Source organism: Rhinoderma darwinii, chromosome 6 (genome assembly GCF_050947455.1).
Source record: "Rhinoderma darwinii isolate aRhiDar2 chromosome 6, aRhiDar2.hap1, whole genome shotgun sequence".
NCBI classification, from domain to species: Eukaryota; Metazoa; Chordata; class Amphibia; order Anura; family Rhinodermatidae; genus Rhinoderma; species Rhinoderma darwinii.
The window spans coordinates 66,495,163-66,511,919 of record NC_134692.1 but is presented as its reverse complement, the minus strand read 5'-3'; the positions used below and the strand labels follow the sequence as shown (position 1 = coordinate 66,511,919).

Below are 16,757 nucleotides of genomic sequence, written 5' to 3'. Positions count from 1 at the left end.
AGGTAGCGCCACACAGCCCCCTGTAAATATTGCCACACCCACCTATAGATAGCGTGACATAGCCCCCTGTAAATACTGCCTCATAGCCCCCTGTAGAGAGTGCCACACAGCCCCCCTATAGATAGCACCACCCCCTGTAGATAGCACCCCCCTGTAGATAGCACCAGCCCCCCTGTAGAAAGCACCACACAGACCCCCTGTAGAAAGCACCAAACAGCCCCCCCTGTAGAAAGCACCACACAGCCCCCCTGCATATACGGCACACAACACCCCCTGTAGAAAGCACCACACAGCCCCCCTGTAGAAAGCACCACACAGCCCACCTTGTAGATATGGCACACAGCCCTCTATAGAATGTGCCACCCCCCCTGTAGTTAGTGCCACACTTACCTGTCCCCGTTCCAGCGCCATCCTCTTCTCCGGCGATGCAGGCCTGGTCTATTCTGACCAGGCCGCATCAAGCAGAGCAATGCAATGATGTCAAGTCGTGCCACCTGCCTGACAAAAAAAGGCCGAGTGGCAGGGAAGGGAACCGATGTTGCCCTTGCCAGAAATGTTAATCGTATCCAGACGCGGATACAATTGAGTCCAGGGTCTCCAGTTTTGTCAAGTTTTTTGTCGCGATTCGCAGCAAAAACGACAAAGCTGCGATGTGGTCTTTAGCCGGCCATGGGTCCCCCGGGAGCCTCAGGCCCTGGGCAGCCGACCATAACAGACCTATGGGGATCCACCACTGGTCATGGCCCACATCCAGCCAGGTTTCTGTTATGCCCACTACATAATAATCTATGTCGGTGGTTAGGATCTCCAACTCATCTATTTTATATGCAAAACTTCTTGTGTTGGCCAGCATACAATTTATGTTACCGACATCTTTATTTTTCTTAGGTCCATATTTATTCCTAGTCACCTCCCTACTTGGCTTGCTAACCCCAGCACCTGCTTAATCCCCATTAACACCTTCTGTATCCCACTCCCTATATACTAACCCCGCTTGTTGTCTATTTCCACCCTCCCCCAGATCCTAGTTTAAAAGCTCCTCCAGCAGTCTAACCATTCTTTCCCTAGACAGCTGCACCCTCCCCATTCAGATGTAGCCCGTTCCTACCATAGAGCCTGTAGCCAACAGAGAAGTCAGCCCAGTCCCCATTAACCCAAACCCTTCCTTCCTGCACCACTTTCTAAGCCACTTATTTAACTCACTAATCTCCCACTGACTTTCTAGTGACACTTGTAGCACAGGTAGTATTTCTGAAAACACTACCTTGGAGGTCCTGGACTTTAGCTTCTCTCCTAGTTCTCTAAAATTATTTTTAGGTTCCTTCTGTTTCCCACTAACCTTGTCTTTGGCACCGATCTGTACCATGACTGCCGGATGCTTCCCAGCCCCATCCAGCAATCTGTCTATTCGATCCGCAATATGCCGAACCCGAGCACCCGATAGAAAACACACTGTTTGGCATTCATGGTCTCAGCAACAGATGACCCTATCTGTCCACCTAATAATAGAATCCCCTACCACCACCAGCTGTCTGACCTTTGCTGCACTCCAACCCCCATCCTTGCAACAGCAGTCATTGTCTTGGTTACTAGGAGCAACTCCCTTATGCTGTGATGCTGGCCCTGGACTTGCATCCATAATAAAAGCCCAACAGGCATATTTACTAGATTGTAGCAGCAAAGAACTAGCTTCGCTGATACTTTTACCCCTACCCCTTCTTTTAACTGTTACCCAGCTACTACTCTCTGAATCCTGGCTTGCCCCCTCCACACACCTCCATCTCACTGGCCCCAGTGTTTGCTCAGTGAGTTCTAAATTCCTCTCCAGGTTTGCAATGCTCCTGAGTGTTGCAAGATGCAAATTTAGATCCAAAGCCTGGGCTTCCAAATACTCAACATGCTGACATCTAGTGCAGAGATATTAACCCTCACAGGGATGTTCAAGGCATGCGTACATTCCACAAGACACACCTGGTTGCATTGTCTATGGAGCACATGTTTAAATGGTGATAAATAGTATAACTAAATATGACTATGGCCCTGTGCTCAACTATGATCTTATATGCAAAATTGCACTTTAATGCACACTCGCTCCACTCAGCAAAACCTTGTTTGCATTTTCTGCAGCGTGCATCAATTGAAACAATTTTTTACCCTTTGCCAAAAACTTTAATCACATTACATTCAAATAAAATTACAATATACCCAAACACACAGTAATCACAGACATTCATTTGTGAACCATCAATCTCATCACATCATTCACAGATCTTCCTTAATAATATTAATTCTAGTGCTGATAGCGTACTGCTGCCTGTTGAAACAGACATCACTTATGTGACGTCACTTATTGTTTTGCATATATCTAATAGTGCTCCCAAAAATTGCAGTATTGTTTTGTCAAGCATTTATATAGCGCCATTATGCTTCAGCCTGTGTCCAAGTGATTTTTTTTCAAATAAATGGATTTATATTTAAATCCTGATGCTGATAGCGTGCTGTCGCCTGCTGATACAGACGTCACTTCTTATTTTGCATTTATTTGCTAATAATAGTGCCACAAAAAATTGTCGGATTGTGCTGCGTCAAGCATTTCTACTGTGCCATTATACTTCACTCTGTGTCCAAGTGAGGTTATATATTTTTAAAAAGCATAAAACATATGACAGTGCAGAACATTTTTAACCCTTCCCCGCCCCAAGACAAAACTGTACGTCATGGATTGGGGGTAAAGTTTGGAGCAGGCTCCCTCTCTCACCCCACTCGCATCGCGCATGCATTGCGGGGTGCCAGTGGTTTCTATGGCAGCCGTGGGCGTAACAAAGTCCCCCAGGTCTGCCTTTAGTGATTGCCTGTTATGTCATGCCAGAGTCATGACCTAACAGGTGCCTGCAAATGTGTTGCAGTGTATTATAAAATCGATCAAAATATCGCACAGTAAGGCTATGTTCACACGGGGTATTTTGCAGGAGGAATATCTGCCTCAAAATTCCATTTGGAAGTTTGAGGCAGATATTCCTCTCCCTGCACGCCGATTTTCGCGGAGTTTTTCGCGCCGTTTTTTGCCCGCGGCCATTGAGCGCCGCGGGCATAAGACAGCGCGAAATACGCTTTCTCTGCCTCCCATTGAAGTCAATGGGAGGTCAGAGGCGGAAGCGCCCGAAGATAGGGCATGTCGCTTCTTTTTCCCGCGAGGCAGTTTTACTGCTCGCGGGAAAAAGACGCCGACGCCTCCCATTGAAATCAATGGGAGGCATTTTCGGGCCGTTTTTGCCGAGTCTTGCGACGCGGTTTCCGCGTAAAAAAACTCGGCAAAATACCCCACGTGAACATAGCCTAAAGTCCCCTAGTCGGACTAAAAAAAGTTAAATAAAGTTTGAAATAAATCAATAAATAAAAGTCCCAAGTAAAAAAATAAATAAAAACCCACTTTTTCCCCTTACATAATACTTTATTATGAAAATGAGTTCAGGTGTTTCAGCCACATTCATTATAAACAGATGTATAAAAGGTGGTACTTGTAGACTTAATTTTCACCAATAGAAATTTTCATCGGCTAAGGGATGACCTTATTGGCATAAACTGGGACAATGTCCTCAAAAAGAAAAGTACTGTACACAAACTTAATGAGACATTATTAATAGCCTCTTAAATAGATCCTGTGAACGATATACATCTTATGGGAATAAACAAGCTAGAAACAGGATGAAACCGATGTAGTTAAATAAAACATTAGGGGGGGGGGCAATATATGATAAAAAGAAAGTGTTCAATTTACTAAAGCATGATGTAATGACGAGGCATTAAATAGTTATAAAGAAAAAATAAGCCAAATGGTGCTCCATCACTTCTAAGCCCTGCCGTGTGTCCAAACAGCCGTTTTTTACCACATGTGGGGTACTGTTTTACTCGGGAGAAATTGCTTTACAAATTTTGCAGTGCTTTTTCTCCTTCAGTCCTTGTGGAAATGAGAAAAAATTAGCTAAACCTACATTTTCTTTGAAAAAAATGTAGATTTTTATTTTCCGGGCCTACTTCCAATAATTTCTGCAAAAAACCTGTGGGGTCAAAACGCTCACTATACCCCAAGATAATTTCCTCAATGGGTTTAGTTTCCAAAATAGGGTCACTTGTGGGGGTTTCCACTGTTTTGTCCCCTCAGGGGCTTTGTAAATATGACATGGCCTCCGCAAACCATTCCTGCTAAATGTGAACTCCAAAACCCAAATGGTGCTCCATCCCTTCTAAGCCCTGCCGTGTGTCCAAACAGCCGTCTATGACCACATGTTGGGTATTGTTTTACTCGGGAGAAATTGCTTTACAAATTTTGCAGTGGTTTTTCTCCTTCAGTCCTTGTGGAAATGAGAAAAAATTAGCTAAACCTACATTTTCTTTGAAAAAATATATATTTTTATTTTCCGGGCCTACTTCCAATAATTTCTGCAAAAAACCTGTGGGGTCAAAACGCTCACTATACCCCTAGATAATTTCCTCAATGGGTGTAGTTTCCAAAATGGGGTCACTTGTGGGGGGTTTTCACTGTTTTGTCCCCTCAGGGGCTTTGTAATTGTGACATGGCCTCCGCAAACCATTCCTGCTAAATGTGAACTCCAAAACCCAAATGGTGCTCCATCCCTTTTAAGCCCTGCCGTGTGTCCAAACAGCCGTCTATGACCACATGTGGGGTATTGTTTTACTCGGGAGAAATTGATTTACAAATTTGGTGGTGCTTTTTCTCCTTTAGTCCTTGTGGAAATGAGAAAAAAAAACAAAATGCTAAATCTTCATTTTCTTTGAAAAAATGTAGATATTAATTTTCACGGCCTAATTCCAATAATTTCTGTAAAAAACCTGTGTGGTCAAAATGATCACTACACCTCTAGATCATTTCCTTGAGGTGTGTAGTTTCCCAAATGGGGTCACTTTGGGGCATTTCCACTGTTTTGGCACCACAAGAGCCCTTCAAACCTGACATGGTGCCTAAAATATATTGTAATAAAAATAAGGCCCCAAAATCCACTAGGTGCTCCTTTGCTTCTAAAGCCGGTGCTTCAATCCAGTAGCACGCTAGGGCCACATGTGGGATATTTCCTAAAACTGCAGAACCTGGGCAATAAATATTAACTTGCATTTCTCTGGTAAAACTTTCTGTGTTATAAATAAAGAAAATTGGATTAAAAATTTATTTCTGCAAAAAAAATATGAAATTTGTAAATTTCACCTCTACATTGCTTTAATTCCAGTGAAAAGTCTAAAGGGTTAAATCATTTTCTAAATGCGGTTTTGAATACTTTGAGGGGTGAAGTTTTTAAAATGGGGTGACTTTTTGGGGGTTTCTAATATATAAGGCCCTCAAAGCCACTTCACAACTGAACTGGCACCTGTAAAAATAGCCTTTTGAAATTTTCTTGAAAATGTGAGAAATTGCTGCTAAAGTTCTAAGCCTTGTAACGTCCTAGAAAAATAAAAGGATGTTCAAAAAACGATGCCAATCTATTATAGACATATGGGGGATGTTAATTAGCAACAATTTTGTGTGCTATAACTGCCTGTCTTACAAGCAGATACATTTAAGTTGAGAAAAATGCTAATTTTTGCAATTTTTTGCTAAATTTTGGTGTTTTTCACAATTAAATACTGAACATATCGAGCAAATTTTGCCAGTAACATAAAGTCCAATGTGTCACGAGAAAACACTCTCAGAATCGCTTGGATAGGTAAAAGGAGTCCGACGTTATTATCACATAAAGTGAAACATGTCAGATTTGAAAAATGAGGCTCTGTCAGGAAGATCAAAAGTGGCTAAAGAGGGAAGGGGTTAAAGTGGCTCTGTCACCACATTATAAGTGCCCCATCTCTTACATAATTTGATCGGTGCTGTAATGTAGGTAACAACAGTGTTTTTTATTTAGAAAAACAATGTATTTTCACCAAGTTATGAGCGATTTTAGCTTTATGCTAATGACTTTCTTAATGCCCAACTGGGCGTGTTTTTACATTTGACCAAGTGGGCGTTGTGGAGAGAAGTGTATGACGCTGACCAATCAGCGTCATACACTTCTCTCCTTTCATGTTTTCAGTACATAGTGATCCTGAGTTGTTCACCATGTGCTGTTACATACACCCACATTAACATTACTGAAGTGTCCTGACAGTGAATAGACATCACTTCCAGCCAGGATGGGATGTCTATTCACAATCCCAACACTTTGCTAACGTTTGTGTGGGACTTACAGCACAGCAAGCGTGATCTCGCTGTAAGTTGTCATTTACAGCGTGATGTCACGAGATTACGCTTGCTGTGCTGTAAGACAACGCAGCATCACTATGTGCAGAGTAAATGAATGTAGAGAAGTGTATGACGCTGATTGGTCAGCGTCATGCACTTCTCTCCACAACACCCAATTGGTCAAAAGTAAAAACATGCCCAGTTGGGCATTAAGAAAGTCATTAGCATAAAGCTAAAATCACTCATAACTTGGTGAAAATAGATAGTTTTTCTAAATAAAAAAACACTGCTGTTACCTACATTACAGCACCAATCTCATTATGTAGGAGATAGGGCACTTATAATGTGGTGACAGAGCCTCTTTAAGTGGATGAAAAGTTACTTCATTGGGAGCAGACAGTCCTTAAAGGGTCAGGGTGACAAACAACCCAGGACATGTTGATGGACAAATAACGGATAGATTACCCTAAACTATGGTTGCGTTCCTAGTCCGATCCCTATTGGCCGCGAAAGGTAGCGGTTAGCGCCACCATGACCCGCGGCGGTGACGGAAGGTTCGAGTAGTAATTCTGATGCCAACGGAGCAGTCAGGGGATGGGAGTGTAACTTTTACCCCTGAATATTCTCACAGTAGCGGGTAGCTCCCGCCGTGACTGTCAGAGGGGCGTCTCCACTCTAGCGTGTAATGTGGGATCAGGCACAAACTTTCTCAGAGGGAATCCAGCGGGATCGACATCCACAACCTCAGTTTCCTACTTGTCTGCTCCCCAAAGTAGGAGAATCATACCATAATTGTATTGTTGGATTTAAAGTAAAAGAATAGAAGTGAGAGCCTGTGTTGAATTCATCTTTTCACCTCATGCCACCCCTACACATTGTGCAGCAGACATTGTGGCTGATGCTGTATGGGGGAATGCACTTGTCTGTACTATTATAGAGGCATGTGTCCAGGGGCTGATTGGCAATGTAACGTACAGGGATGAATCCAGGTGGGACAAAACCCCGCCGTGTTCACGTATTTTTTGGAAAATCACAGCCAAATGGTGAGGTAAAAAAAGTGTTTTGACGCGGCATGTGAACCCAACCTCATGAATATGCGCCGCAACTGTTCCCTGTTGTATAATTCTGGGTTCACACGTCACGGTTAAATGTGTCTTGACTGCAGTTTTAATCTTTTTTTTTTGCTGAATGTTCCTTTAGGAAATTTTAGGCAGATTTTGACCTGCCTGCAATCTGGTGCTGAGTTTTTCGCTGTGTTTTTAGATCTTGAGCGCCACGGGCAAAAAACGCATAAAAAAAAATGCTTTCTCTGCTTCCCATTAATTTCAATGGGAGGTTATAGCCTTAACCGCGGCAAGAAAGAGCGACAGGTTCGGTAGTTTTTTGGTGCTGATTCCGAAATCTGCATGAAAAAACTCAATGTGAACTGGGCCTTATTTGCATTTACTCTGACGCGGACGGTGTTGGATCAGCCATGTATTCACTTGTATAGTCTGCAGTTTGATAATGTAGACTGCATACAGTACTGCATTGCGGTATAATTTTGTATTAATTTGGTGGTAATTAGAGATAAGTGAATCGATTCTACACAAATCAGTTACCAATTTCAAAAAAGTTTCATATCTTAGCGAATCCAAAACTTTTCAGATTCGTCCCACACAAATTGCTATTTTTTCTTCAAATATGGCCTGTTCACATCAGCGTTGCCCTTCCGTTGAGGGGTTCCGTCTGAGGTTTTCGTCGGGTAACCCCTCAATGGAAAGGCAAATGTAAACCTTAGCTTATTTCAATGGTGATGGAAACTTTGCTAATTATTTCCATTTGTCACCGTTGTGAACGGGTTCCGTTGTTTTGACGGAATCAATAGCACAGTTGTCATTTTTCGGATTTTCACTTTTGTTTTTTCCTCCCCACCTTCCAAAAGCTATAATTTTTTATTTTTCAGTCTATATAGCCATATGAGGGCTTATTTTTTGCGGGACAAGTTGTAGTTTTTCATGGCACCATTTATTGTACCACATAATGTACTGGGAAGCTGAAAAAAAATTATGTGTGGGGTGAAATGGGCAAAAAACAGCGAAAACCGCCATTTTTTTGGAAGTTTTGTTTTTACGGCATCCATCAGGCGGTAAAAACTACATATTCACCTTATTCTACACGTTATATGATTACGGCAATACCAAATTTATATGTTTTGTTTTATGTTTTACTACTTTTAAAAAAATAAAACTATTTGCTAAATTAAAAAAATATTTTGTGTCGCCATATTCTGAGAGCCATAACTTTTTCATTTTTCCATCAATTTAGCGATGTGAGGGATTACATTTTGCGGGCCGAGCTGTAGTTTTCACCTATATCATTTTGGGGTATATGCAGCTTTTTGATCACTTTTTATTTCATTTTTTTTGTAGCACTAAGGTGACCAAAAACCAGCAATTTGCGTGTTTTATATATTATTTCACGACATTCATCTGTTAAATAACACTCTATTGTGAAAGTTCAGACTTTTACTGACGCTGCGATACTAGTTCTGTTAACTTTTATTTTCTTTACCATTGATTTAGGGAAAAAATGTGAAAACTTTTAACTTTTAATACTTTTAATACTTTAGTTTTTTTTGGAACATAAAAAAAAACATTATTTAACTGATCTTTACTTTTTTTATTAGTCCCCCTAGGAGACTTGAAGCAGCGATTGTTGGATCGCTTGCATGATATACTGCAATACTAATGTATTGCAGTATATTGTGATTCTGACAGTCTCCTTTGAAGCCCTGCCGTTACCAGCTGATCGTGCCGTGGGGGGCGCGATGGCTTGTTTGGGGGGGCACCCCCCTGATTCTAACACTTTGAATGCCGCGGTCGCGATTGACCATGGCATTTAAGGTGTTAAACGGGCAGAATCAAAGTGATCTTTGATTTCGCCCATTGCAGTGAGGTGTCGGCTGTGTAGCACAGCCGTCACCCGCTGTGTATGGAGCGAGCTCAGCCCGTGAGCTCGCTCCATACCTCCCCGTACAGTTACATGATAATGCGTTAAGGGGTTAAAATGTTTATCCCATGAAACATTTTTATATTAAAAGTCATGACATTCTGTTAATAGCTGTTTTAAAGTAATTTGAAGTGTTTCTAGCATAAAAAAATCCTTTTTCACTTTTTACTTCATTGTGTCCCCCTTTATGATGGCGCTAATCTTTGCTGCTGTGCCAGGCTCTGCGCAGCATCATTCTCCTTCCCCATCTGGCAGCTGACAATAAAGTCCCTACATACTTTCCAATCCAGATTTCCAATCCTTTCAAGTTTAGAAGGAGTCTCCCCAGCTGTACTGCCATGTTACCTTAGAAGCTTTGGCGCTTCCCTGTCAAGCTATTTCTATTGGCTGCTCTGCAGTAAACAGAGGATCACTATGCACTCAACTCATTATGTGGACAAGTACATTGCTATACACTTTGAACACCAGGTGGCACCATACTATGTAACTAAAAGTCATAACTCTGCAATGAATTATATTCTTTAACAGCATGTAAATGGCAAACATTTTATGATCTATACAATGAATATGATATTTAATGGTGGGACAACTTCTTTAAATCTATGTTTTTACTCATATGAAATATCCTCTTCAGCCTATTTATGAATTAAAGGTCTGAAAAAAAAAAGGTTTAATTTGATGTGTTGATGGTTTAAAAGTTGGCACTTGCTCCACTTCTAATATTGATTGACATCTAGCTCTCCAGCATACACATTCTCCTCTGATAGAATAAGGACATCAGATGATGGTTGTTAGGCTATGAGAGATCAGAATAACATAGAGCATCATGCGGTTTGTCATCCACTGTGCTCTCAGAGAAGATTCTGCTGCAGACGCAGCTTTCGTCTTGTGTGTAGTAAAGGGCTGCAGCTGAACTTCCATGGTATTTGTAAAGCTACCGGCAAAGGAAAAGCTGTACTACAAAACCTTTCCCAATTATGCAGCCTTCCTAATTCTCCCGGTGTTTGCAGATAAATTAGCTGTTGTACCTGAGCTGAAACATGCCCAGGGAGGAAAGGAAAAGCATTGCTATCAGCAGAGAGGAGGGCACCAGGACTCAACTACTACATGGTTTCATCCACGCCAGATAAAGTTGGGAGGCAATCTCTTCTAAAGGATTGTGATTGAAAAAGCCACATTGGACTTGTATGGGTCTGCGAAGAGTGTGTGAAATTTCAGAACTATGGCTTGTTAACCCTCTTTTTATATTGTGATTTTTGTGAAATCTGGAGGAAATAATTATTCATCATACCGAAGTGTGTATTTAAATACAAGCAGATGGCTGCATATTGGAGCTATTTTATATTGGGGACGGTGGTTGTATTAAAAGAATTCCTTGTAAAAGCTCAGGTAAGAAACATTTTGATATTCTATATTTCAATTATTATTATTATTATTATTATTATTATTATTATTATTATTATTATTAGTAGTAGTAGTAGTAGTAGTAGTAGTGGTAACATTATTATAAATTAATATTAATAGTAGTATCTATTGAAAGCATGTATATTCTATATATAGAGTATAAACGATTATGAACGATTGTCGGTCACTGACTACTAAAAGTTTTAATAATAAGAACACCAGCCATATGTAATGTATTCATTGACATTATTGCATATTAACAGTCATATATATATATATATATATATATATATATATATATATATATATATAAATCTACATAGCTTTATCAGACTCTAATGTATTTTGTTAGAGATGGTAAAAATAACTGGTTAATTATTTGGATTATACCCTTAAATTCTTTACTTTTAAGCAAATGAAATATTTATTAAATATTAACAATTTATGTATGCTTTCATTTTTTGTAATTTTTTTTAATGAATATGCAATGTGTGAGCAAGTGCCATGAGTAAAATGCCTATTTCATTGACAAACTTACTGTGTAATTCTGGTGAAATACTCTAGGGGGAGCCAATTTGCTGTTATTGGAATACTTTTTAGCTGTAGTGTACTTTTAATAAAAAATGGGATATTAAAGTCATGCTGTTTCTACTACTGTAACTTTTCTTTTATTCGGCAGATTATGTACAGTATTTCTATCCTGAGTTTCAGCTCATTTGTGGAAATGTTGTTACTTAGCCAGTGAATAAACTAAGTGTAACATTGTAAAAATATCATTTAATTTAGAATATAATATATCATACAGTATCTCGTATGTGTTTCCCTTTTATAAATCACTAATCAGGACCTACGTGGAATATAGTTTAAGTACAATTACCAAAATAAAGCCTACATAAGTTTGGCGAAAATACTATTTATTGGTGACTTTTAGGCCTTATGCTATTTGTATCCGCAAAAAAACGGGACATTTTTCATGCATATGACTGTCAGAGTGGTTTTCGTGTGTCATCAGTCTTTTTCGTCAGTGTTTTTCCTCTGCAAGCACTTCCTGTTTTCACTTTTCTTTTTCTGTATTTATTTAGCAACTGATGTGTTAAAATGGGACAACATACGGATTACGTCCTTGTGCTGTAAATTTTTTTGCACGCACCCAGGACTAAAAATGATCAATACACTAAATAAATTGCATGGGTCAGTGGGCTGTGGGCTGTCTATTATTAAAACGGACTGCACACTGATGAGAAAAAGTGTGAATAAGGCCTAACTTAATGCAAATTTACAGGGAAATAGAGATTTCACCATTAGCAAATGGGAACTTCTAGTTGTTCTGCTGCCTGAGGCAAAAAGTTAAATATGGAATGGACTATCTGCCAAAATTCTGCCACTTTGCAGTGAGATATGGGTTCAGCCTGAGCCAAGTGTTCTCACCTTGACTCATGGATGGTGCACCTCTGGCATCAGCATAATAGTGTTTTTATACTCGGTATAATTAGGCTATGGAACTGTCTGCTCCAGATGCTGTAATCGTTCATTCATTAAATCAATTTCTTGAAAATAATATTATAATTTATATATACAAGATTACTGAAGATCCATTAATTTATTCTGTTTGCCAAACTTCGAGTCGGGAAGAAATATATTTCCTCTAAAATAAATACAATTGGACACTTTCTCATATGGGTTGTTTTGCCTTCCACTGGCTCATCATTGCTCTAGGTTGAACTAGTAATTCTGGCTTTGTTTAATCCTACTATGTAGAATGGCTGCCTAGTTATATAATTCAATATTTAGAAATGGCACTGGGAAAGATATTGTTCAGCAGTCATTTTTCATGGATATTTAAAATTACCTTTGATTTCTGGAATTTGTGCTGCACGTGGTCCTCTGTGTTTACTATTTATATGCCACCCGGAACTTCTCTATACTTCACCTTAGCTTACTTTAAAGGGGGTTGTCTGGCTTCATATGATGAACATACAATTCCTAAGAACATTAAAAGACACAGCTCTGATACACATAGTGTAACTGTAACAAGCTGTGAACATGTGTGATCAAAATATGACCATAGTCAGAAGTTCCTACTGAAAAACAGCAAGCAGAGATCTTGAAAACTGTTTGGAATTAATACAGAAACTATATTGGAAAATTGTATAACATTTAATTACACACAAAATAAGATAAATTTGCTGAAAGTGAACAACCCCTTTAAAAAGTAGTCTTGTCAGTAGAATTTATGCTAACAAATGGCTGCTTCCGCTAGGTAGCTTTTGGGTAATGGTTTAGGTACATACCTGCAGTGGCGTAACTACCGCTATAGCAGCCGTAGCGACTGCTATGGGGCCCGCGGCATGAGGGGGCCCGTGTCGCCTGCCGGCACGGGCCCCCACCATGGCCGGAGGCTCCGCTAGCAGCCGCTATGGCTGCTACAGGGCGACGCCACTGAACACTACGGCAGAGCGGGGAGATATCTCCCCGCTCTGCCATTAAAGGGGTTGTTCCTACATAAGACATGTATCCCCTATCCACAGGATAGGGGATACATGTGTGATCGCTGGCAGCGATAGGGAGAACGGGGGACCGAAAGTCCCCTGAAGTTCTCCATGAGAAACCTCGGACTTCAGGGGTCTGTGTCGGCAGCTCCGTAGAAATGAATGGAGCGACGGTCGCACTTGTGCACATGCGTGACCAGCGCTCCTTTCATTTTTATTGAGCTATTGGGGGGTTGGGGCTGCATGGCGTTACCTACAGGGGGGGATGTATAGCGTTACCTACAGGGGGGGCTGTATAGCGTTACCTACAGGGGGGGATGTATGGCGTTACCTACAGGGGGGGATGTATAGCGTTACCTACAGGGGGGGCTTTATAGCGTTACCTACAGGGGGGTTGTATGGCGTTACCTACAGGGGGGGCTGTATGGCGTTACCTACAGGGGGGGCTGAATAGCGTTACCTACAGGGGGGGCTGTATAGCGTTACCTACAGGGGGATGTATAGCGTTACCTACAGGGGGGGGCTTTATAGCGTTACCTACAGGGGGGGCTGTATGGCGAAACCTACAGGGGGGCTGTATGGCGTTACCTACAGGGGGGGCTGAATAGCGTTACCTACAGGGGGGCTGTATAGCGTTACCTAGAGGGGGGGCTGTATGGCGTTACCTACAGGGGGGCTGTATAGCGTTACCTACAGGGGGCTGTATAGCATTACCTACAGGGGGGGCTGTATGGCGTTATCTACAGGGGGGGCTGTATGGCGAAACCTACAGGGGGGGACTGTATAGCGTTACCTACAGGGGGGGCTGTATAGCGTTACCTACAGGGGGGCTGTATGGCGTTATCTACAGGGGGCTGTATGGCGAAACCTACAGGGGGGACTGTATGGCGTTATCTACAGGGGGCTGTATGGCTGGCGCTATCTACAGGGGGGGTTGTATGGCGCTATCTACAGGGGGGGTTGTATGGCGTTATCTACAGGGGGGCTGTATGGCGCTATCTACAGGGGGCCTGTATGGCGTTATCTACAGGGTGGGCTGTATGCCGTTATCTACAGTGGGGCTGTATGGCGTTATCTACAGGGGGGGCTGTATGGCGTTATCTACAGGGGGGCTGTATGGCGTTATCTACAGGGGGGCTGTATGGCGCTATTTACAAAGGGCTCTGTATGGCGTTATCTACAGGGGGGCTGTATGGCGTAATCTACAGGGGGGCTGTAAAAAATGCACTATCTACAAGGGGGGGTTGTGTGACACCCACGGGAGGGGGGCCCCAGTCAAAACTTTGCTATGGGGCCCAGTCTTTCCTAGTTACGCCCCTGCATACCTGTGTTCCTGCTGTCAGTGCTTAGTGGGGAAAAATAGGTTTTATTCTCCTGCACACCGTGTCCGGCAAACCAGGACGAGTCCGCCATATAGTGCTCCAACTCCTCCCCTCTCCTACGCAGTTTGCTCAATAGTCAACGGGACTCTTTTTGGTTCAGTGGGAATGACGAGCGGCCGAATAAAACTTTTTTCCACTACTGCAAGCAGTAACAGCAGGAACACAGGTATGTCCCTAATCCGTTACCTGATAGCTACCTAGCGGCTTAAGCATAAAATCTAAAAAGAATCAGAGCACTGCTAACATTATATATAACTGAAGACTCTAGATTTATTTTGTCTGTGCATTTATGTGATTAAATGTTTCAGACTGATTAACTGACATTTCCATTATAATTTCAAACTGGAGGCTAAAATCAATAGAACTGACTTGGCATATTGCAATAACAGCTGAACTGTAATAGTGAAACAAATACCAAAATTTAAAATATAGATTATTCAATCGCTATATATTAATGTGTGAAATGTGCTACAACTGTTCTTCAATAGACTATAGAGGTTATGTTACAATCCCCTATGGAAGAAGAATTTAACATCTGTGTTGGAAATATAATTTATGAAACGTCCTCTGTATTTATTAGCATAATTGCTACATTTTTTAATCAATTCTCAACAGCCTCAACAGTTGAAAAACCTATATATATATATATATATATATATATATATAATCCCATTATGCCAGTTGTTTGCCATGGACTACATGTGCGAGAGTGCGGGAACCCTCAAGTTCAAGCTGCAAGACTTACAGTATGAATTACAATGCAACTTTTTATAAATCTGTTTCAGATGTTGCCAATTTTTACAACCTTGTAAAAGAAACAAAACAAGTCCCCTATATGAGTGTCTTAAAAATGACTTTATAGATTTTGTAAATATTGTATTTATTTATTAAAATTATTGATATATTGTATATATTTTATATGATACAAATAACAGCTACATAGTTACATAGTTATATAGTTGATAAGGATGAAAAAAGACACAGGTCCATCAAATCCAAATTATAATCCTACCGTGTTAATCCAGAGAAAGGCAAAACCCCCAGTGGTTTCTATACCTCTATATCAGGGATAGGCAATCTTAGAGAAGTAGAGATCTACCTTGGTATCTCGGGAGCGCAATGAGACTTACTCGGTACCGAGTTGTGAAAGAAACTTCGGGGAAGAATAGGTAAGTCATCATCGGTGTTGCTAGGTTTCTAAAATATGCGGTCCCTGGATGGATATTATGTTTTAAATAAATTTAAGCTCTACAGAACATACAGGAAAATATAGCACTAACGCCTCATGCACACGACCATGTGCGCCAGCTAAGTCCTGTCAGTGACCCGAGGAAAGATAGAACATGTCCTATCTTTACTCGGATCGGAGACTCGGATCATTTTTCACGGACCCGATTCACCCGCTAAAGTGAATGGGTCCGTGAAGACTATCGGGTGCCACTCGGATGCCATCAAAAACAGCCCGAGTGGCACAACGGTCGTGTGCATGATGCGTTATCAGACGCAGTCACAGTCAGAATACACAACAAACACATACAGGGATTCACAGGTGACGTCTTCTCTGATGGTAGTTGTTCTTTCCTCATTGTCTCCAATTGGCCCAGACCGCCATGAATGCATCTTCCACCACGACTAATTTCTGCAGATATAAAACTCAATCAGCACCCACATAATGGCCACAAAATAAATGTACCAATCAGAGTGCCCCCCTACCTTAAGACCTAGAATGGAGCGGCAGTGCGCATGCTCGATCGCCACTCCATTTAAATTCCTCCTAGTCTAGGTCTTCCGGCAGGTGTGAACAGAGTACCGGGGTCTTCAGTTCTGGTGATCAGTGAGTGACCGAGCAGTCACCTTCACTTATCCAGTAGATGGGTGAAACATGCCTTATACCGGAATACCCCTTGATCGGTGTGGATAAAAATTTGGCTAGTGCGCACACCATTACAGTGGCATCAGTGGCTGGCACCCACCCTTTTACAGGGGCATCAATGGCTGGCACAACCTGCTATGGGGGCATCTGTGGCAGGTTGACATGAATGTGTGGGTATGTGGACCCACTGGGCCGCACCGCCGTAGCAGGGAAGCAGCTGGCCAAAAACCAGGGAACCCCAGCAATACAAAGTCCTGCACAAGGGTACCTGGATAGTCCAGACAGTGGCCGCAGCTCTGGCATGGACGGAGATGGGTGCAGCAGGTAACGCCAGACGTGGCGGATGACAGCAGGTGCCGCAGGTTGCGCCAGACATGGCTAATCCCTCT

At 41.7% G+C, this 16,757-nt stretch overlaps 1 protein-coding gene across 2 annotated transcripts in view; it reads left to right on the top strand.

The window, feature by feature from the left end:
* Positions 1-10,079: 10,079 nt before the first annotated feature.
* The window catches only part of PTH2R (parathyroid hormone 2 receptor), a 487,305-nt gene continuing 480,627 nt past the window's right edge, over positions 10,080-16,757 (top strand). For both annotated transcript variants that reach the window (XM_075829904.1, XM_075829903.1), the window contains exon 1: positions 10,080-10,609. In XM_075829904.1, coding sequence (XP_075686019.1) covers positions 10,538-10,609 — 72 coding nt within the window. In that variant the 5' untranslated portion in view covers positions 10,080-10,537. The remainder of the gene's footprint in view (positions 10,610-16,757) is intronic.